Source organism: Maniola hyperantus, chromosome 21 (genome assembly GCF_902806685.2).
Source record: "Maniola hyperantus chromosome 21, iAphHyp1.2, whole genome shotgun sequence".
Taxonomy (NCBI): domain Eukaryota; kingdom Metazoa; phylum Arthropoda; class Insecta; order Lepidoptera; family Nymphalidae; genus Maniola; species Maniola hyperantus.
Window position 1 is genome coordinate 1,670,052 of NC_048556.1, and position 19,717 is coordinate 1,689,768.

The 19,717-nt window shown below is 37.6% G+C and overlaps 2 protein-coding genes across 4 annotated transcripts in view; both read left to right on the top strand.

The window, feature by feature from the left end:
- The first annotated feature begins 6,284 nt into the window (after positions 1-6,284).
- Positions 6,285-9,826, top strand: LOC138403848 (uncharacterized). Of its 2 annotated transcripts, none has more exons than XR_011238011.1 (3): positions 6,285-6,361; positions 7,212-7,347; positions 8,601-9,826. XR_011238011.1 is itself a non-coding variant. In XM_069505931.1 (3 exons), the coding sequence occupies exons 1-3, from the start codon at positions 6,335-6,337 to the stop codon at positions 7,835-7,837; spliced, it is 411 nt and encodes a 136-aa protein (XP_069362032.1). In that variant the 5' UTR covers positions 6,285-6,334; the 3' UTR covers positions 7,838-9,826. The 2 variants fall into 2 exon arrangements, 1 of the variants encoding a protein (XP_069362032.1); XM_069505931.1 differs by having other exon boundaries at positions 7,590-9,826.
- Positions 9,827-9,878: 52 nt separating this feature from the next.
- The window catches only part of mtg (mind the gap), a 67,023-nt gene continuing 57,184 nt past the window's right edge, over positions 9,879-19,717 (top strand). For both annotated transcript variants that reach the window (XM_034980127.2, XM_034980128.2), the window contains exons 1-2: positions 9,879-10,311; positions 10,476-11,234. In XM_034980127.2, coding sequence (XP_034836018.1) covers positions 11,180-11,234 — 55 coding nt within the window. In that variant the 5' untranslated portion in view covers positions 9,879-10,311; positions 10,476-11,179. The remainder of the gene's footprint in view (positions 10,312-10,475; positions 11,235-19,717) is intronic.

Consider the following 19,717-nt stretch of genomic DNA (forward strand, 5'->3'; position numbering starts at 1 on the left):
TCCTTTAATTAAGTAACTGAAGTTACCCAATAATAAAGTCTGCTCGACACTTAAAAGATTATTTCACCATCAGCAGTTCCTGAACCTCTATGGTTTAGGAGAGTTATACCCTGCATCATCATGGTTGAAGAGTTGGAACTTGGAGACCGCATTTACAAAGTTTTTGTTTAGTACCTAATATCAATTCACCACCAATAGGTCTTGAATCCCCATAACTTATTATGGATTTATGACGAGTGGATTTAGGGTTTTTTAGAAATACCGTGGGAGCTCTTTGATTTTGACCTCTGTATCAAATTTCATATAAATTGGTTAAGCGGATGGACCTTTAAGAATCCTGTGGGAATTTTTTTATTTTCTGATGAAAAGTAGCTTGTGTCCTTTCTCGGGATATAAGCTAACTCTGTACCAAATTTAATCAAAATCGGTTAAACTGTTGGGCCGTGAAAAGCTAGCAGACAGACAGACACACTTTCGCATTTATAACTAGCTTTTAGACTAGCTGATGCCCGCGAGTTCGTACGCGTGGATTTAGGTTTTTAAAAATCCTGTGGGAACTCTTAAATTTTCCGGGATAAAAAGTAGCCTATGTCCTTCCCCGGGTTGCAAGCTACCTCTGTACCAAATTTCGTCAAAATCGGTTGAACGGTTAAGCCGTGAAAAGCTAGCAGACAGACAGACAGACACACTTTCGCATTTATAATATTAGTATGGATTACTAGCTTTTACTTGCGGCTTCGCTCGAGTAGTAATTTGAAAAAAATTGAAGCTACTGAAGCTTTTCTCAAAATTCCCATTTTCAGATTATTTGAGGAAATTCTACTATGACAAATGTCGAGTCGTCTTCTACGTTAAATAAGGACAAAACATAACAATATTCAAGATGACTCACTTTCTGTTTTTTCCTTTTGAGGTACGGAACCCTAAAAACATGTTCACATCATGTTTACATTACTTACACCCGTTGGTTTTAAGTTCCTAAGGAACACAAATAATTAACATTAAAAATATTCATGGATACCCTATCAGCATATACAATATATTTAAAGCATGAATTAATATGAATAAGAAATGCCTTAAGTAACGATTAAGCTACTCTGAGTGCGGTTGTTAGTTTTGTTTCAATTAATTAACCTTAGTGTATAGTTACTTGTTGAATTACTGATTAGCCGTAGTAATGGCTGCTAAACCTAGTCATCATAAGGTAGGCCAAAGGCTAAGTCAAAATCAATTATAGTAATTATATTAATAGCCTCATCTGGTGACAGAAGGGCTGGCTCATTTTTTGCGCAACGGATCAGCCTGTCTGTCCAGCGCGGAAATGCAGCCAGTATTCTTGGCACCATTCCACGCGGTCATGATTTATATAGTAATTAGATAAGGCTAGCTTTATATTCTAAATGTATCTTTGTTTTTAAATAAAAGTTCATAACAAAAAAAAAAATTATAGTAAATAAGTACCTACTACTGCAGTACTCTCGTTGATTGTCAAATTGTTGAATTTGTAACATAAATAATTGGTGTAATCATCATCATCATGATCATAATCAAACCATCGCATATTTTTTATACATACTTATATTTTTAATTTAAATTGTTGAGTGAACTGTGTGGGGCCTGAATAAATGAAAAAAAAAATTAGAAAATCGCTGGCTCATTGCTAAGCACGGGTCTTCATTCAGAATGAAGGGGTGTGTTTTGGGTGGGTTTGAAGGCACGATGGCCAAGTGCGAATTTTTCAACTTTTTTAGTGGGGACTGTTAATTTGTTATAGCAATGTTGAACCAAGTCGGTAAAATGATGGATGACTAACTGCGTTTGGAAGTTTAGAGGAAAATATTACGTCGCGTCCGTAATATGTCCCGGCTACTATTTTATTTAGTATTAAGTACTAAGTATTAAGTCACTTGCTATAATCATCATCTTGATCACTTGCTATAATCATCATCTTGATCAACCCGTTACCCTCAGACTTAGAACGGTTGCCGTCACCTGCGCTTGGCCGCACTGGGTTAGCGCGAAGCCTGTGTGGTGTGGGTGTGCGGGGCATTACCTCCCCGATTGCCATCTCAACTTGTCGCGTACTACACTGACTTTAAATCAAGAATCTTTAGATTAATTTTCTTTTACGTTATTTTGTTTCAATTATTATCAACGCTGGTTAGGTGTAAAATCTTGTATCTATCTCACGAAGACCGTTTGGCTATGTTTGTGTGATTGCACATGTACACATTGTTATAGTGTGCGTGGCGCTCAGTTTCGACCACAACGCGGTATACGTTACGTACACAAATGCGTTATTGCTTATCGGTACACTTACCTTTAGGTACAACTAAGGCTGACCGGTCATCGCGCAATAGAACATATTCTGTAATTCTTTACTAAGTATACTGTTCTTATTATAATATATACATACATATTGATTTCAGATTTTCGTGATAGTAACTCTGAATCTCGTCGCTATATCTTGCGGGTTCACGTACGGACACATGAGCGGGATGGTGCGAGCGTTGCAGCAGCGGGATGAGGATATAGTGCTCAGCGAAAATGAGATATTTTTGATGGGTGAGTCACTGTCGCGCTGTAAGGTACCACATCTTATGAAATGAAACTCAAACTTATTGCGATTTAACTTACTAAAGTGGCAGTACTGTAACGCGATATTAATAAAGTAAGTTGCCTAATGCTATTTATTATTTGTTCTAGCATCATTTGCATCAGTCTCTGGCGTCGTCGGCCTCATGTGCACTGTTATAAGCGATGTCATCGGAAGAAGATGGACTTTCATACTCTTTTCTATACCATTAGCACTAAACTGGATTATTCTGTACTATGCTAGAACGTTTTCCGCGTTCATGATATCTAGATTCCTGGTCGGAATCTCTATGCCGCTTTTTATGGTATTTAATTTAGTTGGTATAGCGGAGTTCACTTCTCCTAAATCACGAGCAATTCTGCTTAGTTGGATATCCATGGTTGCACCAACATTTGGAAACGTAATGGGCCATTTACTAGGTGTCATCATAAATTGGAGAACATTAACTGTAGTTGGATTATTTCTATCAATTATACATCTCTGTCTACCTTACTTTTGGATAGAAAGCCCTCATTGGTTGGCATCTAAAGGTAAATTTGAAGATTGTGCAATGGCATTTCGAAAATTACACGGTAGTAATCCAAGTTCTGAAGAAGAATTGAGGTTAATAATTAAAATGGAGACTAATAAACAAAAAGCAAGTGTCGATATGAATTTGAATAATAGTTTTAAGATATTGTTATCAGCTTTTAAGAAAAGGTATTTTTGGGATTTAATGGTTATGGTTGCTTTTCTATATGCTTATACTGGGGCGGTAGGTAGGGTTGCTTTCAGTACGCTAGCGACAGTTATAATAGAAGATATAACCGGGTCTCCAGATGTTTTATTATACACATTACTGGTTGACGGATTTATATTCATTGGCACTTGCCTTTCTTGTGTACTAATTAAGAAGACTTCAATTCGTTTTTTGCTATTTTCGTCAGGTTCTATAGCGAACATTGTTTTAATTTTACTAAGTTTGTGTTTGTTCTTTAAAAATTCTGAAGTTTACTTTCAATGGATTAATGTGGTTTTACTGGCTTTTTACTTTATAATAGTAAACGCAGGGCCGAATCCTGTAATAGAAATATTGTTTGGCGAAATTTTCCCAATAGAATTACGGATGTATTTCTGTTTATTAGCTTCCCCTTTATACGTTGGAACTATGTGTTTTAGTATAGTATTATTACCCAAATTTATTTCTATTATGGGGTACCACGGCTTGTTTCTTATGAATGCGGGGATCATGTTTATAAGTCTTGGTTATTTGTATTTTCAATTACCAGAAACCAAGGGGAAGACGTTACAAGAGATAGAATCATACTTTAAGACTAAGAATTTCAATGTGGATGAGGTTTTGGGGACAAATGAACAAATAAAGGCGCTTATTTAAACCAAATCTTTGTTTCAATTTGGGGTGGTACTATGATCACATCCGCAGGCTTAGTTAATATCTCAATTCTCGATAGATTGTGGACATAATACAAGTAATTTAGGTTTACACTATGAAAAATGTCCATCGAATCTGTTTAAGTGTTTAAGTGAAAGTGGTTTATCTCCAGCTGGGGAATTTGGTGATTGTCAGAGACAAACAACAGCCGATATTCCTATGGCTACTGGGAAGTGTGGAAAAAGTACATCCTAGCAAGGACAGCGTGGCTGGAGTGCCAGACATCAGGACCAAGAAGGGAGTCATAACTCGGGCCTTCAACAACATTTACCCCTACCGATCTTCAACTCGCGTGGGCAGGATGTTTAGTGCTTACTGCTTATGCACTAAACCAGCCCGTGCGAAGCGGTAGGGGGGAGCGGAAGGTTGACCGAATACACTTAGGGTGCCTTCAGCCGTAAAGTGGTTCGTGGAAGCGGCGCTGCGGCCACTCTGCTTTGTAAATCCATATAATTTCAATCTATGAACTGACGTGCGGCTGCAGCGTTTTTAGCGTTACGTAGTAAACAAGGAACCCTTATAGCTTCGCCATGTCCGTCCGTCTGTCCGTCCGTCCGTCCGTCCTCGGTGATTATCAGAGACTATTAGTGCTAGAAATCTGTAATTTAGCATGGGTTTAAATATTAATCACGCCGACAAAGTGGTGAAATAAAATTGTGATATATTTTTTTAGGGTAGCTCTCCTACATGTAGAGCGGGGATGAATCTTTTTTCTCGTCTAACCCATAGTGTTGTGTCGTTGAATAGATCTTTTAAAAATACTGTGGGTGTGGGAACATCATTTTTCGATTTCTGGTTATTTATATGGATTTACAAAGCAGCGCGGCCGCAGCGCTGCAGTCACGCTGCCTCCAAGCTGCCACTTTGCGGCAAATTTGAAGGCGCCCTTACTTCGCGGCGCGTGGCACAAACATAGGTACTCGTTCTTGCGGGCACGCACAACACACGATATGTGAACTAGTTTTAGACAAATAGTAGGTACCATATGCAACTCTCCAGGTCTTTAACTATTCCTATCTATGACCTATCAAACAAAAAAAGAATCATCAAATTGAATTTATAGCCTAACTAGCTGACCCAGCGAACTTCGTTCCGCCTAACAGTGGATTCAAATTTTTTAATTTTTAAAAAAAAATATCAATTCACTACCAGAAATTCTAAAATCCCCACGATTTAGGACTTCAGTACTTTGCAGCATCAGGATTGAGGAGTTAGGATCCGAAGTTCAATGATGTAGCCTATGCTTGGTACCTAAAATAATTTTGCATCATCCGCAGTTCCTGAAACATTATAGTTTAGGAGTGCTGTACCCTACATCATCAGGGTTGAGGAGTTGAGACTTGAAGTCTGAGAATAAAGTCGTTGCTTGGTACCTACAATATGAATTCACTATGAACACTTCCTGAATCTTGATAACTCAGGCGGGCAGTAACCTTGCAGCATCAGGATTAAGGAGTTGAATCCAGAATTTTTTATGTGACCACCACAAAAACTTTTTTTGTTGATTTAAAAAAATTTTTTGCAAATCGGTCCAGAAATCTCGAAAAAATCGATGTAGAAAAAGAACCACCTCCTTTTTGACAGTCGGTTAAAAGCCGATGACCTTGAAATATTTACGGAACAATTTTTAAAATATCCCCTTTCTAACAAAAAAAGAATGAATGAAATCGGACTACGCGTTAATGAATTACAACTCGGTATACATTTTAACTTTCATCCCCTCTCCTACGGGAACCATGCTGAATTTCGGGATAAAAAGTATCCTATATTCTTCCTCATAGTATGACCTCAAATCGTACCAAGTTTCATTGGAATCCATTCAGTAGTTTCAGCGTGATGCGCGGCCGTGATACAGACAGACAGACAGACAGACAGACAGATAGACAGACAGACAGACAGACAAAAATGAAAAAAATTACAGTTTTGGGTTCAGTATCGATTATAGAGTGCCCTCGAAAAAAAATTTTCAAAATATCTTCAATGTACAGAATTTGACCTGTTACAGTTTTATTATAAGTATATATATATATATAAGTATGATTGGCGGATTTATAGTAAATCGCGTAACAAACATACAAAAAAGATACAGTCTAAATTAAGAACCTCCCTTTTTTTGGAGTCGGTTAAAAATGAAGAGTGCAGCTATTTGTTCTGAGTTTACACAAAAAAACAAAATCGTGATTGATACCCTATCAGCATATCTATACCATAGTTTTACGATAGATCGTAAAACTTTGCCTATACCTACTTGTTTCAAACAATTGCACTTAGTGTATACTTACTGGCTGAACTGATTAGCAGTAGTAATGGCTGCTAAAGCTAGTCATCGTAAGGTAAGTCAAAGTCTAAGTCAAAATCATATTAAAAATACGTACCTACCATTGTACAGTAATAATGTATAATACTAATACGTGTATAATAATTATTATTGATTTAATCATCATCATCATCGTTATAATCAACCCATCGCATATTTTTATATAGGTATTATTTTTAATTTTAAGTCTCGTGTTTAAAAATAAAATAAATAAAAATCCATTCATGTGTGAGATGGATTTCGTACCATTTTACAAGAGATAAAACTTTTTTTAACGACGCACAATAGGTATTATGACAACAAATTAATAATATAAATTTCAAAATGGCTGCCATGAAAACGAAAAAATTGTTAAAAATCTTTCACGATGTATACGGAACTTTTTGTGTACGAGCTCGACTCGCACTTGGCAGGTTTTTTATTTTAGCCTGATAAAATAAGTGTTTTACATAATACCTATACTTAGTTAATGATTTTCATATCATCGCACACCGGTTTATTATTTTAACAAGTACAACCCGTTTGTTTAAAAATTGGTATCACTATGCCCCATTGAAGGTCGACTTCTGGCCTAAGCCGATTAGTTAGTTATCGCAACAACCTCTAACGACTATCGTATCTAGCTGTTCCCATTGGATGCCGTCACATTGAATTGCCATCACGATCAGTCGTGATTTTTGTATCGTTTTACGACTGTCGTGCGTTTTCAGTGTTTCGACAATCTATCGTCGCTGTAAAAAAGTCGTGGGCGACAGTTAATCGTGTCGTCCTATAATGTGAACACCTACTCGTTACCTCTATTCAAATATAGTACGCGAAAGGTCGAGAGGTTGAAAGGAGGAGGTTCATTACACTATTGATTTCAGATTTTCGTGATAGCAACAATGAATCTCGTCGCTATATCTTGCGGGTTCACGTATGGACACATGAGCGGGATGGTGCGAGCGTTGCAGAAACGGGATGAGGGCATAGTGCTCAGCGAAAATGAGATATTTTTGATAGGTGAGTATACACTTATACGCGCTGGTCTATATAAGAATAAGAATAAGAATAAGAATAATTTATTTTATTTATTTATTTTATTTATTTTATTTATTTTATTTATTTTATTTATTTTATTTATTTTATTTATTTTATTTATTTTATTTATTTTATTTATTTTATTTATTTTATTTATTTTATTTATTTTATTTATTTTATTTATTTATTTATATGCCGATTATTTGATTATTTTGTTGTTCTAGATCTAAAACTGAAGCTGAAGTGGCAATGGGCAGGGCATATAGTTCGCAAAACCGATAGACGTTGTGGTCCCAAGGTGCTGGAATGGCGACCTCGCACCGGAAGATGCAGTGTTGGAAGACCCCCCACTAGGTGGACGGACGACATCAGACGAGTCGCAGGGAGGCGTTGGATTCAGGCGGCGCAAGACCGTGGCGTGTGGAACTCCCTACAAGAGACCTATGTCCAGCAGTGGATGTCGATCGGTTGATGATGATGATGAGATCTAAAACTAACAGAGACTAGTGGGTATCACATTAGCTGGAAGTTTGCTTATGCTTTGAAAGGCTTTCATGCCAGACCCGGTCGAAAGCTTTCAAAAAGTCTAGTGAAACGTCTAGCACTTTACCATAATTCTCGATGGCCTCACCCCAGATGTGCGTGGCATACACTAAAAGATCCCCTGTGGACCGATTACAAGTGCTGCCCAGTACCAAACCTGCTGATAAAAATCCGTACTGCTGATCTGACAGGAGGTCATGTTCTTCGAGTAGCCTGTTATTCAATACACACTCCAAACTTTTACAAAGTATGGAGGTGATTGCGATAGACCTGTAGTTGGCCGGATCGGCACGACTGCCCTTTCTAGGGACCGGTTGTGCGTTAGCAACCTTCCAAGGTTTTTGGGACTTGATCAGGATGATAGAGAGAGACGATACAAGCGCGTTAGAAGAGACAACTCGACAGAAGATGACACGGAATAATAATATTGTAAATTGAATATTTGAAAAGAGCAACCTGTGAATTATTTGTTGTTGCTGATTCTTTTGGGTAGAAAGGACATTCCAAACCAATCGTAGATTTACTTGATGATTCAAAAGCATTTGTATAAGTTTATTTGAATAAAAATCTTTCTATTTCTATATTAGAACAGTACTATCCCTTTTACTTTAAAATAAGATTTAAGATTTCTGCGCAGGTACATCGGCGTATTTATAAAAGTTGCCTAATGCTTTTTATTTTATTTGTTCAAGCGTCCTTTGCACCAATCTGTGGCGTCGTCGGTCTCATGTTCATTGTCATAAGCGATGTCATCGGAAGAAGATGGACCTTCATAGTCTTTTCTGTACCATTAGTATTAAATTGGATTATTCTATACTACGCTAGAACGTTTTCCGCGTTCATGATATCAAGATTCTTAGCCGGAATGTCTACGCCACTTTTTACCATATTTAATTTAGTGGGTATAGCTGAGTATACCTCTCCCGAATCACGAGCAGTTCAGTTAAGTTTGGTATCTATGGTTGCACTAGCGTTTGGAAACGTAATAGGCCATTTATTAGGTGTTATCATAAATTGGAGAACATTAACTATAGTTGGATTATTTCTATCAATTATACATCTCTTTCTACCTTACTTTTGGATAGAAAGCCCTCAATGGTTGGCCTATAAAGGTAAATTTGAAGATTGTGCAACGGCATTTCGAAAAATACACGGTAGTGATCCAAGTTCTGAAGAAGAATTGCGGTTACTAATTAAAATGGAGACTAATAAACAAAAAGCAGGTGTCGATATGAATTTAAGTAATAGTTTTAAGAAATTATTATCAGCTTTTAAGAAAAGATACTTTTGGGATTTAATGGTTATGGTTGCTTTTCTAAATGCTTATTATTCAGCGGCGGGGAGGATTGCTTTCAGTACGCTAGCAACTGTTATATTGGAAGATATAACCGGGTCTCCCGACGTTTTATTATACACATTACTGGTTGACGGATTTATATTCATTGGCACTTGTCTTTCTTGTGTACTAATTAAGAAGACTTCAATTCGTTTTTTGCTATTTTCGTCAGGTTCTATAGCGAACGTTGTTTTAATTTTACTAAGTTTGTGTTTGTACTTTAAAAATTCTGAAGTTTACTTTCAATGGATTAATGTGGTTTTACTGGCTTTTTACTTTATAATTGTAAACGCAGGGCCGTATCCTGTAATAGAAATATTGTTCGGCGAAATATTTCCAATAGAATTAAGGATGTATTTTTATATATTGACTTCCCCTTTATTTGTTGGATCTTTATGTTTTAGTATAGTATTTTTACATAAGTTAATTTCTATAATGGGGTACCACGGCCTGTTTCTTATGAATGCGGGGATCATGTTTATGTGTCTTGGTTATTTTTATGTTAAATTACCAGAAACCAAGGGGAAGACGTTACAAGAGATAGAATCGTACTTTAAGACTAAGAAATTTGATGTAGATGAGGTTTTGAGAACAAATGAGCAAATAAACGCGCTTATTTAAGCCAAACCTTTGTTTCGATTTAACGTGGTTATAGCCACATATCCCATTTTTTTGTGGATACAATTAATAATATTACTTATTTGTTATGAACTAATAATTGTTCAATGAAATAAAGTGGACAAAGGTGAAGTTTTCTCATTGATAAGTATATTGTTATCGCAGACAGAGTAATAAAGCTAGACAAAGGAACGTTTACTTTCTCATTCACATTAAAAAGAGAGCACAGACAAAGTTACTAATGTGATAAACAGAGACGCACCTAACCTATTTTTTGTCCCTCATCGTGTAACCGTTTTTATAAGGTCTACAACTTTAGTTGCAAAACAAACTTTGACAATTCATGGCGTCATTGTATTCTCATTAATTATTTACTTGTTTTCACATAAAAAACGTTTTAATACAAATATTGTTGATCGGTTAATACAAATATTGACTACTAAACAATGGTACATTGGGGCCGATTCTCTTGTACACAATCTCTAAACTAAACTAAATTAACAGGTCTAAATCTAGTGCTATCCTTTTCCACAAGCAACATTATAAAAGGGATAGCAATAGATTTAGACGTGCCATTTTAGTTTAGTTAAGAGATAGTGTACAACGGAATTAGCCGCAACGTCGTGTTATTCATCGTTAGGTCATGATATCTCTATCTCAGACGCGGTTACACACAGGACCTACCTCCTTGGGTCTACCTTTATTTACTCTGTCTACGATTGGTATTGTAACTTCTAGAGCGAAATATGGGCAGTGACACGTTGCAGTGGGTCGCTGCCTTTGTAGGTATCTGTCCGAACCTCTCATGTCCAAAGCAACTGATGTTGATATCTCAATAATGCAAGAGGCAAGAGTTCAATGTTACTAACCTGCCGATTTCCAATTAAAGCTGTCACGCAGGTCCCCGTACCCAAGCATGCATGCTAAACTTTATATAACCCAACCAAAATGAAAAGACTATTCAAACTAAGGAATTTGAAAGGTGATTGGTAGGGTTTCCAAGTCGGTCGATTTATAGCACCGTTTACATCTTGACTTGCCTGTGATAGAGCAGTATGCGTTGGACTTTCGAATGTAACTATCACGCGGGAAAAATTAATATTGACGTTTCGAAATTCCGGAAATATGCGATGTTTACCAAAATTATAATACGACAATAATGTTGAAAAACTCAATGGATTTTTGTGTTTACGTGAAAAAAATGATTTTAATTATGCCGTTTTGTTTGTATTTTGTATGAATTTTGGATTTAAAGAATCTAAAAGTTACGGGTAGTGAATAGTTTAGTGATTTTATGTGTTCTAGTGTTTTTTAAAGATGAAGCATTCACAATTTTTTGGTGGATTTTTGTTGCTATTGGCTGTTTTAACTGGTGAGTCGAGCGATCAAATTAACATAGCAAGTAATTAATACTACCTTTCAAACTTGATTCGAGTTTGCACGGATTTCCCAAATAGAATTTCAACACGATTATTTATTTTTCTTTTTTCTTTTAAGTATATCAAATGCCACAGTAGGTCTATCTACGAATTATCTGCGTACTTAATAATATGTGTTATAACAAAAGGGATTCTAGGTATATTATTTTTAAGAAGTTATTATAAGTTATGAAACCGATACCTACTTCTTATTTTTATATACTTACTGAAGTTAAGTAGGTATAATATTATAATTTATAGTTAAGTACCTATCTTATAGTTATTAAAAATACAACTTTGCACGTACACCTTACAAGTTACACGTATGTACCTATCAGATACAAAAAAATCCATACTTAATATTATAAATATGCGAAAGTCTATCTGTCAGCTTTTCACGGCTCAACCGTTTAACCGATTTTGTCGAAATTTGGTACAGAGATAGCTTGCATCCCGGGTAAGGACATAGGCTTTTTATCCCGGAAAATTGAAGCCTTTCCACAGAATTTTTAAAAACCTAAATCCACGCGGATGAAGTCGTGGGCATCATCTAGTAAAAATAATAATATATGTGTACCTACCTACTACTTTTTCACCTGTTTGGTCCGCTTTACTTAAAGCTGAGAGGCTCAGGCGGTAGTAGGCTCTAATGTACTAAAGAGATCTTTGCTAATAATTAGCAAAGATTTTTGTTTATTAACAAGCTGACCCGCCCCGGCTTCGCTCGGGTGGAATTTAGAAAATAGAGATGTGGGTTGAATTTCCAAAAATCCTGGAACACGTATTTCTTTATTTGTGACCGTTTAAAACCCAAATACCAATTTTCATGCAAATAACTTGAAAAATGACATACTTTCGTACAAACTTTCATCCCCTATTTAACCCACTTAGGGGTAGAATTTCGAAAAATCCTTTCTTAGTGGATACCTACTCTTTACAAAGAACACACCCTCAAAATTTCATGTCTCTAAGACCAGCGGTTTAGGCTGTGCGTTGATATATATGTCAGTCAGTCAGTCAGGACTTTGAATTTTATATACACAGATAGAGCTGTCTTGCTCTTGACCCATTTAAACGAAACAATAAAAGCAAAAATAATTATTATTAGTTACTAGCTGATCCGTCCTGGTTTTGCTCGGTTAGTTCTCGCTGAAGTCACAAAGCAAAATCATTCCCTATCCCGTGGGAATTTTGAAAAATCCGGACTTATTCCTTGTTTACATTATGAAGGGGGCTGCTGGGGCGTTATTGATTGAGTAAGGGATTTTAAAACACGACTTGCCCCAAAAAGCACTTGTAAAAGTTTACTTGAATAAAATATATATATATATATATTCTAAAGGAATGTAAGTATCTAATGTTTTCAGGGTTCATGTATACAATTTATTTATTATTATTATTATTATTTATTATTATACCATAATGTGCACTGTCCTTACAGGGTAGTCCTAATGCGACAGTGCACTCTAATCTATCTTATACCTATTAACAATTATACTTAAAATTAAAAAATAAATTATTTACAACGATAATAAAATTATTAATCTACTACTTAACGGCTATCTTATGAATAACTTATAATCCACATTGCTATCCTTGTGAGCTCAGTCAGAGAGCAACAAAAAATATCTATTATTTCGGCTATTAAGTTAAGGGTGCGGAGTGCGCGCGTCAGTGGCGCCTGCCTGAGCAAGTTGGTACGCCCGTACGGCACGGCCAGCAGCGGCGGCCGGCGTCTCCGCTCCACGTACCTCTCCGGGGCACACAGACTAACCTGCGCCAATATGTCTGCATCGCAAACCTTCCCTCTCAATATCTTGAAGATATATGTAACGAGCGCAAGTTCCCTCCTTACCCTCAGCTCGTTATATCCTACCATCCCTAGAACAAACAATGTTGGGTACATTAGAGGATAATATGGATATACCCCATACAGCCTCATATACAAGTACCTGACAAACTTGTTCTGTACCCTCTCCAACATCATACAATATTTGGTTTCATGAGGAGCCCAGATGACTGCATTACCTTCTAATTGGCTTCTTACAAGCGCATTGTATAAGGCAACCACAGCCTTCATATTACTAAAACCGCGAACCGTGCGAAGTATAAAGCCTAAATTTCGATATGCTTTTTTACAACATTTAATTATATGAGAACGAAACGTTAGCTCAGTGTTCAGACTAACCCCCAAGTCCCTTACCTCTACAACCCTCGACATTGGCATCCCGTTGATTTTATATTGATTTAGGATTGGAGCATGTGAACGAGAAAAACTGATGACTGCACACTTTGAGATATTGAACTGCAAGAGGTTATCCTCGCTCCATCTTACCACTCTGTCGATATCCCTCTGCAGCCTTGCACAGTCAGCCTTTTCGGTCACTCCTACAGAGAGCTTGAGGTCGTCCGCAAATAGCAAGCATTTTGCTTCCCTGACTACTCTCGGCAGATCATTTATCATTATGATAAACTGCAAAGGTCCCAAGTTGCTGCCCTGACTTACCCCGGATCTTGTGCAATACGGTTGGGACTTATGCCCTCTGTATTCGACATATTGTTGCCTGTCCCTCATGTAACTGGCAAAAAAATATAATAAATGTGGGGTGAACCCGACGCCTGCTAACTTTTTAAGCAAGACATCATTATCGACTAGATCGAAGGCTTTTCGAAAATCGAAGTAAGCAGCATCAGTCTGGCTCCCCCTGTCAACCGCTGGCACAACACTGGACATGTAGCTAAGGAGATTGCTAGTCGTGCTTCTTGCCGGGCGGAACCCATGCTGAGCGTCCGAGAGCTGCGCGCTTACCTGCTTGTATATGCTCTTGTGAATAGCCGACTCCAAAACTTTTGCAGGAGTCGACAACACGGCGACTGGCCTGTATCCGTCCAACTGTGTCCCAGATCCTCCTTTCGGTACTGGAACAACCCGAGTTATCTTCCAAGTGTCGGGAAACACGGCTGCATTCAGACACTGGTTATATATATACAGTAACGGTTCCGCTAGCACTGACCGGCAATCTCTAAGAATGTAAGGAGGTATATCATCCGGCCCCGCAGACTTCTTGGGCTTAAGTTGTTTAAGCGCCTGTCTCACTTCATCAATAGACAGACGGTCCAGGTGGACACGCGCCGCTCCATTCTCTCCCCCCCGCTGCCGCTATCGCCGCGCTCACATTCAGATCGGCTCGCTCTGTCCTATAGACTGACTGAAAATAGTTCGCAAACTCGAAAGCGCATTGCTCAGCACTTAACAAGACCCCATCTTTTAAAATTTTTTGCGGACCTCTAGAACCTCTTTTCGACTTAGTGTAATTCCAGAACGACAATGGGTCCCTAGAGAGCTCATTTTGAGCCCGCTGCTCATAGTCTTCTTGCGCACGAGCTATCATGCGTTTTACATTTGCCCTACACTGAGCGAACGCTTCGTAATCGTTGGACGATTTGCTCGCCTTATATCGTCGGTGAAGGTCAGCTTTTAATAATATATGTATGTATGTGAGTTTCTTTATTCTTCTAAATGCAGTGATGTCTAAATGTCTGAACAGACTGGGATGTATGGGGTAACGTTAGAATCCTTACATCATCCCGAGTGGTATATAACAAATATGAAATATAAAATGTACATAAAAAGAAAAAAAAAACATATTCAATTTACTTTTTAGTTCGTTTTTGGCAGGGCAGTCATGTTTTAAAAAAATATTATATTTATTAATTATTGTATAATATGTATTGACTAAAACTAATTTACACAATTATTGAAAACGACAGATACCTAGGTATATTATATATTTTTTGTAAATATAATATTATACGTTTACATAATTAATTATTTTAAAGCCTTATTTACACGAATGCGGTCAGTTGTTGCAATAATATGCTTTAATGATTTTAACCATGAACATTTTTTTTTGTATGTTATTATGATATTATGATTACATTCAGATAAACGACCTCCATGGTGCAGTGGTGAGCGCTATGGTCTCGAACGTCCCAGGTTTGATTTCCGGCTGGGGCAATTTGGAAATTCATCATTTTTGAATTGACTATGGACAAGACCTTTATAGTGTTAGTGCGTAAATCTATCATTTATAGTGTTAGTGCGTAAATCTATCATTTAGTATGGACAGGAATGTAACGGAAAAGTTTTCTGTTCCTGAATTTGGAATGAGACGGAATACCCATAAGTGTAGTGTGTTTATTGGGTGGTTTGTTAGTATGTTCTTCAATCACGCCGCAACGGAGCAAGGGATGGACATTCGTTTTTGGATGGATGGAGAGTGATATAGGCTACTTTTTATCCCGGAAAATGGGATAAAAGTCCCCACAGGATTTAAGTAAAGTAAATCCACGCGGACGGATTCGCGGACATCATACCGTTTTCAATCCATACTAATATTATAAATGCGAAAGTGTGTCCTAACGAGTCATACTTTAGCTTGGGTGTGACTCGATGGGATTTTTTTCGATGGATTCCCAACGAGCCACACTGTTACACAATTGGGTGTGACTCGTTGGGAACCCATCCTAATTTTGATAGCTTCATAGAACATATTTTTACTTGAAATAGCCCTTCTAAGGTACTAATTAGTTCAATGGAATAAAGCAAAAGAAATCTTGCAGGGCCAGTGTGACGGGGACAGAAATATGGAGCCAGATTGGAATAAACCCTACAACAGTTTATAAATAGTTGATAAATCAATGACGAATGATTTATTACTTAAATGACCCCCAGTCTTTATGCGTTCCTGGTAGCCATCAGGAGTGAAAGTCGCCGTGCCTTGCGTGTAATTTATTAATGACGAAATCCGGGCTCGTTTTCTTTTTCATTAATAAAATTACAATGCGTGAAGAAGGTTTACAACTGGATACTTATTACGTTTCGTTTTGAAGATGCCGATTTTTATATCTAAAGGTAATCTTTCGGCCCCAACTGGGTATATACTTTACTAGCTGATATACGTGACTTCATTCTTTTTTTTTTATTCATTATTATAGGTAAACGCTTGACCACAATCCCACCTGATGGAAAGTGATGATGTGGCCTAAGATGGGACGCGTTTACCTAGAAGATGCCTATTCACTCTTGTTTTAAAGATACCCGGGTTGTAATTGGGAGGAAACACATATCGTGGAAGAGTATTCCAAACCTTAGCCATTCGTATGAGGAGTGATGAAGCAAAACGTTTCGTGCGTGTAGATGGAATGTTGACGACGTAAGGATAGAAATTCGCACGACGTTTTGCGGTTCGGTGGTAAATTGTAGGGGGGGACAAGATCTAAAAGTTCATGAGCACACTCCGAAATATATCCTATAAAACACCGATAAGCCGGCGACCTTAATGCGCGTGGATTTAGGTTTTTAAATCCTGTGGGAACTCTTTAATTTTTCGAGACAAAAAGTAACCTATAAAACTCTCCACGTCTTTAATCTATAGCTATGCAAAAATTCATATCGATCCGTTGTTCCGTTGCGACGTGACAAAAAGACAAATCAACAAACAAATACGCTTTGCTTCAACTAGCTGACTCATCTAGGTTTGGCTCGAGTTCTAACAATCCTAAAAATAAATAAAAAAAACACATATTTTTGTTATCGAAAGTTTAGCCCAAATCGCTACCGATATTATAAATGCGAAAGTATTTTTGTTTGTTGGTTTATCGATGTGTCCTTCAATCACAACAGGATCAGCGTAATTATTGCATGGATATAATAGTTAAAGATCTGGAGAGTCATAAGCTTCTTTTTATCCCGGAAAATCAATTTTGAAAACATGTTTGTGATTGGTTGGCCACTAGAAATGCTTAACACCCAATGTGTTTATGTATTTGTCATATGTATGTATTATAACTCTATGTATGTATGGGATTACGTAGCCGAAAGAGCCATGTACCTACTACCTACTAATTTCTTTCCGTGGATAGAGTATAATACGCTATCACAACTTAATTACTTTAAAAAACATCGTCATCGTTAATTTTAAGGAATCGCATTTCGCATTTTACTTATACCTATTGGTTCACTAGCTTATGCTTGCGACTTCGTCCGCGTAGACTACACAAATTTCAAACCCCTATTTCACCCCCTTAGGGGCTGAATTTTCAAAAATCATTTTTTAGCGGATGCCTAAGTCATGATAGATATCTGCATGCCAAATTTTAGCCCGATCCGTCCAGTTGTTTGAGCTGTGCGTTGATAGATCAGTCAGTCAGTCTGACTGAGTCAGTCAGTCAGACACCTTTTCCTTTTATATATTAAACTACGAATAACGGTTCGCAATCACGCAGCTCTCAGCACTGCATCGATATGACACACATCTCGACCGGTTCTGATCCAGTTTTGTTTACATTTACTTGAACAAAGTTTTCAATTCAATCCATTTTATTGGAACACTACAAGTTTCACCTTGATAGTGATATTGGTACTTCGATGAAAAGTATAATAAAATAATAAGCACTCTTCAATAGGTACTATATACTTACTTACTCAAATACTTTCTCAAAAATGATTACGTATTCTTCATCATGATCAACCCATCACGTCGGCTCACTACAGAGCACAGCTGCGCGATTGCGGGAGAATGACAGCTACACTGTCACGATCGCAATCAGTTCTGATTGGTTGACGCTCGCTCACTATTGGCCACAATGCCTTGTTGCAACAAGAATCGCACAAATTCAGCCAATCAGAACAATTGAGATTGTTATAATGATTGATGCAGGTTCTAGACAATCGCCCTGCAGGTCTCCTCTCAGAGCGAGAAGGGTTTTGGCAGACTTCACACACCTTTGAGAACATTATGGAGAACTCTCAGAGATGCAGGTTTCCTCACGATGTTTTCCTTCACCGTTAAAGCAAGTGATATTTTAATTACTTAAAACGCACATAACTCCGAAAAGTTAGAGGTGCGTGCCCGGGATCGAACCCCCGACCTCCGATTGGAAGGCGAACGTCCTGACCACTAGGCTACCACAGTTACAGCAGCAGATTAAGTATTCTTAACTTACTTATTAAACGAGATGGTAAGAAATTCATCTAAATATATCAAATGAAAAGATGACTGACATGACCGACTGATCTCTCAACGCACAGCTCAAACTACTGGACGGATCGGGCTGAAATTTGGCATGCAGATAGCTATTATGACTTAGGCATTCGCTAAGAAAGGATTTTTGAAAATTCAACCCCTAAGGGGGTGAAATAGAGGTTTGAAATTTATGTCGTCCACGCGGACGAAGTCGCGAGCATAAGCTATTAAAATAAAATTACTAAATAAATAGTCTCTCACTGCATAAAATTGCAATAATGTTACAAAAAATTGCGTAGGTATACATTGCGTAGAGAAATCTATATTATACTATATTTAAGTATATACGTCTTTTACCTTTTACTTGCACTCTAATGAGGCGTTCTTAATAATGGTGAATAAAATAATATAACCTTTCGATAAAAGGAAGTGTTACTTACTACATAGTGTAAATACTGTGCAATAGTTTGACACACTTGCACATGCAATACATGAACTTCTAAAGCTGGAAACTGACTTGTAATATTTTGGTGTAATGTATCGAGTTTTTCTAACTCAAATCAAAGTAACATTAGTTTGTAATGTATTCGCGGCGAGCGTCGCGTGCTCGACTGTCGGTTTATTCGCGAATACCCTTAGAGAGTTACATTATAAGTCAGTGCAGGTCTGCCATTTTGAGTAAAAATGGAGCACAGTTGAACCAAGAGCTCAAGTGATACATTACAAACAAACGGTACAAGTCAGTCTCCAGGTTTATATTATGTTATCTTAAGTTAATTGAGTTAAAAGGAAACCACTTACCTAAGTACTTAACAGTTTCATACTTGATAGCTCGTATTACATCTTATATTTTAGGTACTAGCTTACACCCGCAACTTCGTCCGTGTGGACTACACTTTTAAAACCCCTATTTTACGTCCTTATAGCGACGACCTCCCTGGCGCAGTGGTGAGCGCTGTGGTCTTAATAGTGGGAGGTCCCGGGTTCGATTCCTGGCAGGGGGTTGGAATTTTAAAATTTCTAAATTTCTGGTCTGGTCTGGTGGGAGGCTTCGGCCGTGGCTAGTTACCACCCTACCGGCGAAGCCGTGCCGCCAAGCGATTTAGCGTTCCGGTACGATGCCGTGTAGAAACCAAAGGGGTATGGGTTTAATAAAAAACTGCCATACCCCTTCCAGGTTAGCCCACTATCATCTTAGACTGCATCATCACTTACCACCAGGTGAGATTGCAGTCAAGGGCTGACTTGTATCTGAATAAATAAAAATAAATTATAGCGCACAGCGGGGCAGATCTGGGAATTAGGCGGCAAAAATTATTTTTTCCCATATGCCTACGTGTTGTATTTTATAGGTAAACTAAGTTTCCAAAATACTAAAAAATAAAATTTATATTTTTTAAACTAACTAT

Bases quoted from the DNA above. Each gene is read 5' to 3' on its own strand.
- LOC138403848 (XM_069505931.1), top strand. From the start codon at position 6,335: ATGGCTGCTAAAGCTAGTCATCGTAAG. The intron at 6,362-7,211 runs GTAAGTCAAAGT...TATTGATTTCAG, and splicing joins CTAAAGCTAGTCATCGTAAG to ATTTTCGTGATAGCAACAAT. The intron at 7,348-7,589 runs GTGAGTATACAC...TTGTTGTTCTAG, and splicing joins AAATGAGATATTTTTGATAG to ATCTAAAACTGAAGCTGAAG.